The sequence below is a fragment of the Physeter macrocephalus genome, chromosome 3, assembly GCF_002837175.3.
Source record: "Physeter macrocephalus isolate SW-GA chromosome 3, ASM283717v5, whole genome shotgun sequence".
Lineage (NCBI taxonomy): Eukaryota > Metazoa > Chordata > Mammalia > Artiodactyla > Physeteridae > Physeter > Physeter macrocephalus.
In genome coordinates, this window is record NC_041216.1 from 16,027,485 (window position 1) to 16,038,693 (window position 11,209).

Consider the following 11,209-nt stretch of genomic DNA (forward strand, 5'->3'; position numbering starts at 1 on the left):
GTACCGCAAAAAAAAAAAAAAAAAAAAAAAAAAACCTACATGACCTTGAACAGACTGTCAGTAGAAATGGACATTAAAGACGCTGCCAGTGAGACCTCAGAAGCAAGCGAGGAGCATCAAAGAGAAAATCTAAATCTCCTTTAAGAATTCTTAAATCATCACGAACAGACTGTTAGTAGAAGTATGGATACTAAAAGCACTGCCTCACAGAAGGAAGTGAGGAATATGTTATTGAAAATTTCAGGAAGGGGGATGCCTCTTATATACTGGCAAAAAGATTAGCAAAATTGTTTCCGGTCGGTATGTGGAAAGCAGAACTTGTAAATGATGAATCTGGACATTTATCAAGGAGATTTGATAAATGTTGTGTTGAGGGCATGGCCTGGTTTATTCTTGGTAATCATAGCAAAATGCAAGGAGGAGAGAGAAAAATTGAGGAAAGAGCCTAAACAAAAAGGAGCCAGGACTTGAAGATTTGGGAAATTCTTAACCTATCCAGATGGCAAAAGATACTAAAATTAAGAAATTGCTTCCAAGAGTGTGACATAGAGAAACAGCAAAATGTGTGGTTGTACAATCATTACTAAAACCACAGAAAGATCAAAGTGTTTAGTCAAGCAAAAGGCTCTTTGAAGAGATTTAAGGGTATGACACATAGTTCAGTTCCCCTCAGTCAAATCAAAGGGCCTCTAGAAAGCTGAAGTGTTATCCCTCAGCCAGCTCAGCTAAAGCCAAAAATAGAGAAGGGCTTTTCTCAAAAAGATTTGTGGAACTGACTTCTGTCTAATGGAGTGGGTCCCCATGACATCCACAGGAGACCCATAAAATTCTTGAGAATGTTATATCAGCAGAAACACTGTCAGCTTGAACGAAAAGGGACAGAGAGGACAGGAAAAGAAAGAAGGCTACTGGTCCCCCAATTTCTACTGGAAGGAAGCAGACTGGTGAAACTACTTAGCTGCAAATACCTTTCATGAAAAGTAAGGATGATTCAGAGGGTGGAACCAAGAGCCCAGAGAGCAGTGCTGAAAGCCAAGGAGAAGTAGTTCCCAAGCCTTAAAACCTAGTACAGTTTGTGTAGCTGGATTTCAAAACTGCTTCAGCACAGTGACTCCTTTTTACCTCCTATTTCTCCCTGTTTGAACCAAAATGTCTATAACTATTATCCAGCGCCTATCCCACCACCTTATACTGGGAGCAGATAACTTGTACTTTATTTTCACTGGTCCACAAATAGACAGGAATTGTGTCCCAGGAGTTGTACTGAATGGATTGTACCCAGAATCTCACCTGAACCTGATTTAGATACTGTAGATGATGAGATTTTAGAACTTGAGTTGATGCTGTAATGGGATGAGACCCTGGGGTACCTTGGGATGGGGAGAATGTATGTTGCACTGGAGAGGGACATGATTTTCAAGGAGTCAGAGGGAGGACCATGATAGAATGACTCCCCCAAAGGTATTCATGCTCTAATCCCTGAACTTCTGAATATGTTAGATGTTACTATTACATGGCAAAAGGGGCAAAAGGGATTTTAATTAAGTTTATGGGTGTTAAAGTAGTGAGATTATCTTGGATTATCCAAACGGGCTCAATCTAATCCCATGAACCCTTAAAAGCAGAGAACTTTCTGCAGCTGGAGGCAGAAGAGGTGTAGAAGAAGGGAAAATCAGAGAGAGCTGAAGTGTGAGAAGGATTCAACATGGTGTTTCTGCTTTGAAGATGAAGGGGCAACGTGATTAGAAATGCAGGTGCCAGGACTTCCCTGGCAGTCCAATAAAGACTCTGTGCTTCAGCTGCAGGGGGTTCGGGTTCAATCCCTGGTCAGGGAAGTAAGATCCCACATGCTGTGCAGCGCCACCAAAAATTTAAAAAAAAAAAAAAAAAAAAAAAATGCAGGTGCCTTCAGGAGCTGAGAGAGGGCCCCAGCTAACAACGGCATAGAAATAAACCTCAGCCTCACAACCACAAGGAACTGAGTTCTGCTGACAGCATGAATGGGCACGGAAGTGAATTCTCGCCCAAAATGCCAGATAAGAGCCCAGGCCAGCTGACATCTTGATTTCCACCCAGAGTTGAGGACCCCATCAAGCCCACCCAGACTCTGACCTACAGAACTGAGAGATAATAAATCCGTGTTGATTTCAGCCACTAAGTTCACGGTAATATGTTATGGCAGCAACAAAAACTAATACAAATGAGCAGGATGCTGACAGACCAGTGACATGTGAAGGGCACCCAAGTGGAAGGGGTGACACGAGTAAAGGAAGGTTAACTGTCTCTGGGCTGGGTGAGGAGCAGGCCTGCCTGGAGGCAGGGGGACGGATGCCCTGTGGCCCCCACAAGGTCCTGATGGGTCCTGTTCTGTTTCTGCCAGTGGAGCCAGCCCCACCTGTCCTGGTATTCACCCGGACAGATGAGATCCTGAGTGTCAATGCCACGTACCAGCTGCCCCACTGCGTGCCCCAACCAGATCTGAACTATGAGGTGGATTTCTGGAAAGAGGGGGCCGGGAATAAGGTGAGAAACCCCTTTCATGCCCCCAGGCTGGGTCCCCTTCCTCATTCTCCCACCAAACCCCAGTGCTCTTCACCCTCCAAGCCCTGAAAGCCTCCTCCAGGAAGCCTTCCCTGCATACCCCTCACTCCTGGCAGTCACCCCTTGACTCTGCACAGTGTGATTGGCCTGTGGGCCACCTCTGCCCCCCTCTCCCTAAGAGGCCAAGTTCAGGACATCCTTCCCCTGCACATTACAGGTAATAAACAGCAGTTTTCTACCTAATTTTTTTTTTTAATTATGAAACCTTTTTTTTTTTTAATCTGACTGAAGTATGACAGGCTCCAAGAACCTACTTAGCCTACTTGTTAAGCCACCAGATTCATTAGAAAAAAAACCTAGAAAATACAGATAAACTCTAGGAAGAAAACCAAAAGTACACAGAGATGATCGCAAATAACTATGTGGTGTATATCCAATTTCAGACTTGTTTCTGTGCATGCATGTGCATATGTCTGTATATATTTATTTATGGCAGGGGTTGGCAAACTTTTTCTGTAATTGGCCAGATAGTAAATATTTTTGGCTTTGCAGCCCTTATCGTCTGTCACATCTATTCAACTCCATCTGTAACACGAAAGGAGCCATAAGTAAATAGGTACATGAACAGGCATAGCTGTGTTCCAGGAAAACTCTATTTTAAAAAAAAGATGGGGCTGTAGTCTACGGACCCCCGTTCTTGTCCATTCTGTCTTTTACTGAACCAACCCTCACACTCCTAACCTGCTGCGCACTCTGGATCCCAGAGATATATTGATAGATCTTCATCCGATGTGGTCCTCACCTTCAAGAGCCTCACAGATATTCTCAACCGGCACTGTCCAGTAGAAACATAATGCAAGCCACATTGTGTCATTTAAGTGTTCCACAGCGGCTACTGTGTTGGACAGGCAGCCCTAGAGTTTTCTGTGTCTGTAATGGCTGAGTGACCACCGCCCCCGCCCTAATTGATTGACACGCCCTGAGGGTAGGAAGCCTGAGGCATCTGTCCCTGAAAGTGAGGGCCTGTGGGCCCTGGTGGGGTGTGCTTGGGAGTGACCCTGAGTGGAAGGGCTGCTTTTGAGCCCAGACCATCTCTACCTCGAAACTCCGTGGAAGAGAAACCAGAGAGTGTTGGGACGTGCTCCCTGAATGCTTAAGCCTTAATGCAAGAAAAGGTGTAGGAGTCACAGCTGTGTCCTGCCAACCCCACCCTGTCCTGGCTGCATGGAGCCAGTGCCCCCCAGCAGGCCCACCCGCCTCTGCTTCTCTCTCCAAACAGACCAGTTTTCCAGCCACCCCCCATGGCCAGCCAGTCCAGATTTCTCTCCAGCCAGACACCAGCGGACACCACTGCCTCAGCGCCAGAACTATATATACCTTTGGCTACCCTAAATACAGCGAGTTCTCTGAGCCCACCTGCTTCTTCCTGGAGGCCCCAGGTGGGTGCAAAGTGGTACAGAAGTGGGGACTTTTCCCCTGGGCCTTAGGATCTTCATAATATGGTGGTTAAGAGCACAAGTCTAGAGACAGACTCACCTCTATTAAAATCTCAGCTCCACCCCACTCACTGTATCTTTGGGCAGCTTACATAACCTCTCTGAACCTTGCTTTCCACACTCTGTAGGATGGGTTTATTCTGATGAGGAGTAAATAGGATAATGTATGTGAAGCCCACAGCACAGATGCCGTTGACAGACAGGAGCCCCTGCTTCTCTAGTTGTTATTATGTTTTTCTTCCTAGGATCCAACTGGGCACTCCTGGTGCCACTACCCCTTCTGCTGCCACTGCTGTTGGTCGTTGCCACAGGGCCTGTGATCTGGAAGAGCTTCAGGGGCAACCCCTGGTTTCATCCGGCGAAGATGCCAGAGGCCCTGGTATGGCAAACCTGGGGGTGTGCGACAGAGAGGGAGGGTTGTCGAAGAGCAAAGAAGTGGAGCTAGACTTAGAGATAGTTCAGCTAGAATACCAAGATGGCCCAGACTGCGAAACATCTATCTTCCTGTCTAAATTTTCACCATTAGTAATTCATTCCTTTGGCACCAAATTAAGATAGCAAATATGCCTCAGGAGAGATGCCCAGAGGGGAGGCGGGAGGATGGCACCTAAAGGGGATATCTTAAAAGGGTCCCGGCACTTCATTCACAACCTAACCGAGGGTCAGTCTTGCCCAGGCAGACGCTGGAATTTCCCCACCGGTCGGTTAGCTCGCTTGCTTAGAACCTGGGGCCAGCTGGGACAGGGGAAGCCCGGAGAGGTCAGACTTGTTCAGATGAAGGCCTGGAAAGTGAGGCTGTGGTAGATGAGGCTCAGTGGGCACTCAGGTCCGGTGGGGGCTTTGAGGATGGATTCTGAGAGTTCCTGCCACACGGGAGTGTTTCAACGTTCCTGGATGTGGGACCTGCAGGGAATTCCCACTAACTGAAGGACAACCTCTGTGTTAGATGGGTCTGCACCTTGCCCTATCCCTCTGCGTTCCCATTATGTGGTAAGTTAGCAGCTCGACCTCCTGCAGCTGGCATCTGAAACCTGGAGGCTTTCTCTGGCCCTCTGCCCGTGCACATAACCAGCTGCGTGTGCCAGAGAATCCACACCGCCACCACCCCTCCACGCCTCACCCGACGGTGCTCTGAGGCCTGTGTCCCCGGCAGGGCTACGTTCCAGCTGCCCTCGGGGTAACTTGCCTGATAACACCCCGCTATTGGCTGCTATGCCTTGCTGACACCTCCTGGGATCACTTCCCAAAGAAACGACTTACATTTGAATCCTTGTCTCAGAGTCTATTTCCAGGGGAACCCAAATTAGAACAGTCACTCTTCCAGAAAGGCTGAATTTTCTGTTCTTCTCCCCTTTCCCCAAATCAGGACCTCTCTGGACACAGACACCCCGGGGCAACCTTTCAACCCAGTGGCCCAGAGTGCCTGCATGTCTTGATCCTCTGTCCCCAGAAGGAACTGACCAGAAGGGTCAGGCTGACCCCTAGAGTCAGGGCCCCAGCCACCGTCCAGGCAGGATCAGAGAAGGACAGCGCTGAGGAGGAGAAGGCCGACAAGGAGAACACGGATGAGGAGGACACGGACGATGGTGTCAGCTTCCAGCCCTACACTGAACCACCCCCCTTCCTGAGGCAGGAACACCAGAGCCCGGGGCACACTGAGGCCGGAGGGCCTTGGACTCCTCTGGTCCAGATCGAAGGCTCCTCTGCTTGCGATTCTTCAGACAGAAGCTGGGCCGGCACTGCGGGCTCCTCCCCCTGGGACGAGGCTGGATCATCTGGCTATTTGGCCAAGAAGAGGCCAGGCCGAGGACCGGGTGGGAAGGAGCTCCAGAAGCCTCTCCCACCACCCGAATTCTCCGAGGACTCGAGTTCCCTGGAAGAGCCCCCAGAAGACAACCCGTCCTCCTGGGTCAGCTGGGGCTTACCATCACCAGGGCTGATTCTGGTCCCCAGGGAGCCCCCAGTTTCTCTCCAGACACTGACCTTCTGCTGGGACAGCAGCCCCGAGGAAGAAGAGGAGGAGGAGGAGGAGGAAGAAGAGGGTGTGAGGGAAACAGAAAGTGAGGACAGCGGCGGCGGCAGCTGCGGGGCTAAGAGCCTCCAGAGGACTGAGGTCCGAGGTAGGACACTGGGGCACTACTTGGCCAGGTGAGCTGTCCCTCCCAGTCTGGTGCTGCTGAGCTTTCTGGGGACCCAGCATGCCACCAAGACCTGAAGTCCTGGGAGCATCAACGCTGGGGCCGCAGAGGGTTCTTACAGCACGTCGGGGAACCCGGCCAGACGTGTCCGCCAGGATGAGCAGTCAGAAGCCAGCCCGTCCTACGACCTGCCAGCTTTGGGCCGAGAGCCAAGAGGGGTGGAGACAGGGATGGGCGGAGGTCAGAGGTTGGTTGGGTGTCAGACCACCCCACTGTCCCTGGGGTGACAGGCCAGTTGGAAAAATCATCTCTGCACAACATGAAACAGGCGAGGTCAGGTCACAGGGGACACTGAAGGCTGACAGCACAAGGGCCCATCTGGATTTGGGGAGGGAAGAAATCTGGAGGCACACCAAGTGTAGCAGGACTCACGCCTTTCTCCAGCACCCGCTGGGCTCCCTCCCCCCCCGAGGCTCGGCATCTTGATTTGTGAGTCCCCTAGGGTGGGCCCCAGTGAAGAAAAATCCAGTTGGCTGAGGGTGTTGGAGAGGAAGAGGAAGGGCATGGTCCTTCAAAGTCATGCATTGCCCAGTTTCCATTATCAAAGAGGCCTGGGTCCAAATCCCAGCTCCGTCATTTCCCAGTTGTGTGGCCTTAGGGGAGATACCTTCCTTCTCTGTACCCGAGTCACCATTCTACAGCTACCACCCGGGGCACGGTGAGGGTTCCGACAGAGACGTGTGATGCCTGCCACACCATTGGCACTCACCACGTGGTGGCTGGTAGGATTCTCCATCCACCCAGGCTCTGAGGGGACCGCTGGGCATCTCCCACCTGTGACCCTAAACTCAGAGTGCCCGGAGTTCTCACCTCTAGTCTTTCTCCTGCCTCCTGCCCTCGCTGACCCCTGCCTCCTGGTCAGGAAACTGAGTTCTCAGAAGCTGGAGGCCAGCCAAGGGTCCCTCGCCCTTTTCCCAGCAAAGAAAATACCAAATGGCCCACCTTCTAGGGGGTCTGATTAATTGGTGGTGGGGTAGCAACCCAGCAGGGAGTCGGACCCCTGGGCCTGTGATCCCCATCTTAGCACTTCAGACCCTTTAGGTGACCATTGCGGTTGTAAAGACGTCCCACCCATTTCCTCTTCCAGTTTTGAGAAACCACTGTCTTCTGGAAACAGGTGACTGTCCTTACCTGAGGGTAGTGATGGATGTTCTCAAACAACCACTTTATTAACCTACACCCGCCAGTATATGGATGAGCAGAGCTGAGTCTTCACCCGTTAGACCAAGGTTTCGTCAGTTTGGTGGCCCTGCAGGGACCACAGGGGTCAGCATAATCCTTGGCTCTGCCATTTCACCTGCCAGGACTTAAGTTCCTCCATTTGTGTAAAAAGCATCTTCATAAGCATTTTATCCACGGGGCTGTGTTGTTTTGAAGCCAACGCAAGGGTAGAACATTAATGGAAGATCTGGAAAAGCTTCTCGAGGGCATCTGGTCCAGGGGTTCTCAAACTGTGTTCCCAAAAGGCCTTGGGCTTCACGGGAGGCGTCTCAATCTCAGGGGGAGCCGTGGGCTGTAGGATCCCCCCAGTGCAACCAGAGCAGCCTCCCTGGGCCCTGGTTTTCTCCAGTGGCCCTCTACGTAAGATTGTGCGTAGGAGTTTCAACTGCTAAAGAAGATGTTAGCAAACCCCTTTTAAAATTGAACACCTGTCTTTTGTTTCAAACGAGGAAGCTAAAATGTTGACTTACTGTGTACGTCTCTGAGGGTGAGATTGTCGGTCTCTGGCCAGCTGGGCCAACCCCTGTCCTCTTGGCCATGTAAACAGTACCGAGGTCTCGGCAAGGGTTTCCAAGGGGCACGAAGCTGGCGGGAGGCCTTCACCACTGCTGGGACTCACACACATACATGCATTTCTGCAGGGGTTTCCCTGCAATGAGGCTTGTTTACATCTATGATTGAGCACAGAAGAGGAAGAGCAAACTGGAACCATGGAGCTGGGGAAGGCTGTGGCTCACGGCCAGTTCCTAGGAGGATACCCAGATACCAAGCCCAGCGTCCTTTCTGGAACCAGGTTCGTGGAAGTAAATTCCAAATAACTAAAAGCTATCCTCACTGTTGTCTTAGGCTTGTGTGAAGGAACCGCTTTATCTCTGTTCTGAAACCTTGTGTGTTTTTTAAGCATTTTTTTCAAAGTTTAATTTCTGACAGAGGCCGAGCTTTCTATTAATTCTAAACTCCAGCTCTTTTATGGTCATTAAGTCATAAACAAAAAACTGTGAGCAGCTTTAGGAAAGAGCATGCCATTCAGTATTATCATTTGTCAGGTGTGCTCGGCACTGAACTGTTTACAAAGCCCTTTCACGTCCCCAGCAGCCAGGAACTGCATAGTGGAAACTCCAGGGCCACGCATGAAATGTCAGGGGCAGAGCGGGTGATGCCTGGGTGACATTCCGATTCTTTAGGGTAGTGAGGAGATTATATATTGTTCTAAGATATTTGTAGTTATTTCTAATTTTATTTTATGTTTATGTCATATTTAGGTAATTTCCTAATGTTTGTTGGGACCTACCCTAAACTGTTTTAAATAAAGAGCTCTATTTTTGGAGAAAAAGGCAAAATCGAATGGAAAAGCGTGTGCTCTTATTTCTCAAAGTTTCTTCACCACTCTTCTCGCTGTTAAGACTACAGGGTCTTGGGTTGGGTGCCCAGCAGCAGACCCAGAGGCGAGGACTGGGAGGTATAAAGCAGTGCAGCAATTCCAGAAAGCATCAATAGGGGAGTGGAAAGAGAGGGAGGGGAGGCAGCCAGTCCAGATGCATAATCAAACAGGTCATGGCTCTGGGCAACTAGGATTCAGTCCTCCTAGGGAGCTTTGGGAGTTCAGTGTTGGACCCTCCAGATTTGTTCCCCTGCCAGGGACAGGAGCTGGGAGGTTTATCCACCAACTCCCATCAGTCCTGTGTAGAGAGCCACTCCCTCCCAGGGAGCTGCAGGTACTTGCAGTTGGGATCCATCAAGCTGAGTACATGAGAAGGGTGCTACAATGAAGCCAGAGCTGTACCTGCCACCTGGCAGCTCACCCTATTGCAACAATGGTCCATGGAAGGATACAGAAAATCCTATGTGGCGGCCTTGCAACACAAACTCATTCCAGTAGATCTCTACTGGGGAGGGTCTCCCAGGTCCCACCAATTCTCCCACAAGGTAACAGCTGAAGACCTAAAAAAAATAAAAACAGCCTGTTATTTTACCAGCAAAACGGGTTTATTCAGGAACAGCAAAGAATTGCAATTTGGGACACGCAATCTATGGTGAACCACAGGCAAGTCCAGAGAACAAGGAGGGGAATGTTCCTTTATAGGGGAAAAGAGGTTAGTTGGGAGGGGCCATTATAAACACAGAGTCTATTGGAGGAAACTGGGAGTCCGAAGTGTAGTGCTTTTCATTGGCTGAGCTACTACAGTCTCTTATTGGCTAGGCTGTTGCCAGGCAAAGAGAAATTCCTCCTCCTGCTGGGTAGTAAAATAGTAACCCTCCTCCTGTTGGAGATGCAAAGGTTATGTCTCTTTCTATTGAGTCTGCAATTGACAGCGAGAGTAGAGCTTGAGAGTTCTCCCTTCAGTCCTCCCAACTCCATCTTAAATGAGGTTTCTGTTAATTTTCACACTGCCCAGAACTGTGCTTGCAGATTGTCATCATTTACTAATGCCAGGGCAGGCTCTAGACCCAAGATGAGCTGATCCAACAAGTCCCTTTCCCTGGCATTCAGATGTCTTCCTGGCTGGCTTGGCCTGGAACAAGTAAGTTCCAACCGGCTCTGACACTATTTCCCACTCCAAAGAACAGGAAAGCTCAGGGTACAAAGACGAGAATGGGACCTCCACATGAGTTTCCAGGATGAGAAATGGACTGGATCCAGTCCATTCCTGAGGCCCAGCTGCAGTCCTGTCCTCGGCTTCCCTGCATCCTAGTTTTAAGCCAACTTCCAGAGCCTTCTATTACTCAACCAAATATCCTTGCCAATTCACATTTCATGCATATTGCGGCTTGTAGTCAGGTTGGGGCATCTGCCCCCTTGAATGGGTGTGCAGTAGGTCCTTTCCAGAAGCCGGGGCAGAACTTCCTCTCCGGGTGATCCCCAAGGGCCTCCGTCCTGCCCGCCTCACCTTTCGAGCTCCCCTTTGCCTGTTTGCTGCCACGTTCGGGACAGTGCTGGGATGGCAGGGCTGCCAACTGCACGGGTTCTTACAAGAACAGTGCTCAGGGCCGCTGGGAATGGGCAGCATTGGGGTAATGGATGTTCCATCCTGAGAACTCCTTTAGGGAAGGGACTGTTTTCTTCCCGGTACCAGCATCTGGCACAGGGTGGAAACTTGATATTAAATAAGTGAACGAAGGAATGAATGAGTGAATTGGTATATGAATTGGAGTCAGTAAGGGGCTGGCTGTGGCTGACTGACATCTAAAGCAGCCAGAGATCTTGCATTAGATTCTATCCCAGATCCCAAATCCTGTCACATGTGGATGGCTGTCCTCCCTCAACCCAGCGTCTGCGCCAAAGGGGTATCAGTGCCGCTCAGTGAGTGAAATGGCGAGGGAGGGGGCAGAAGTGGGAGACTCATTCCTGTGTGCACAAAATTAGGCTAAAGCGATAGGAGTTTGTGGGGGTTAAAAAAAACACTAGCAGTTATACTTTATCTAAATGAGTGAGTCAGTTCCATGAATCAATTACTCAAGAGATACTGGTTGGCGCCAGGACCTATTGCAGCCCAGGGTACCCCACTCCTTGGCTTATGATGATATAGGATGCAGGCGTGTGACTGCAATTTATAAATTATCAACAGTCTGTTTTTCCCCTTACTGCCTCTTTAAGTGGGTTAGGAGAAGAAGGTGGGGATCCCAAGGCAAGAATGCCTCAGAGTACACTCTCCTGGTGGGAAAAACCATCAGCAAGGGGTGGGAGGCCCCTCTCCAGGAGCCGATCCCTCCAAGGTGAGTCCCATCCATTCTTGGGTGTTGCTCGACATATCC

General features: G+C 50.1%; 1 protein-coding gene across 1 annotated transcript in view; it reads left to right on the forward strand.

The window, feature by feature from the left end:
• IFNLR1 (interferon lambda receptor 1) overlaps nucleotides 1-8,791 on the forward strand; it is a 25,025-nt gene extending 16,234 nt beyond the window's left edge. The window contains exons 4-7 of the mRNA XM_007121106.4: nucleotides 2,381-2,523; nucleotides 3,821-3,980; nucleotides 4,283-4,416; nucleotides 5,404-8,791. Coding sequence (XP_007121168.2) covers nucleotides 2,381-2,523; nucleotides 3,821-3,980; nucleotides 4,283-4,416; nucleotides 5,404-6,189 — 1,223 coding nt within the window. The 3' untranslated portion in view covers nucleotides 6,190-8,791. The remainder of the gene's footprint in view (nucleotides 1-2,380; nucleotides 2,524-3,820; nucleotides 3,981-4,282; nucleotides 4,417-5,403) is intronic.
• Nucleotides 8,792-11,209: the final 2,418 nt, after the last annotated feature.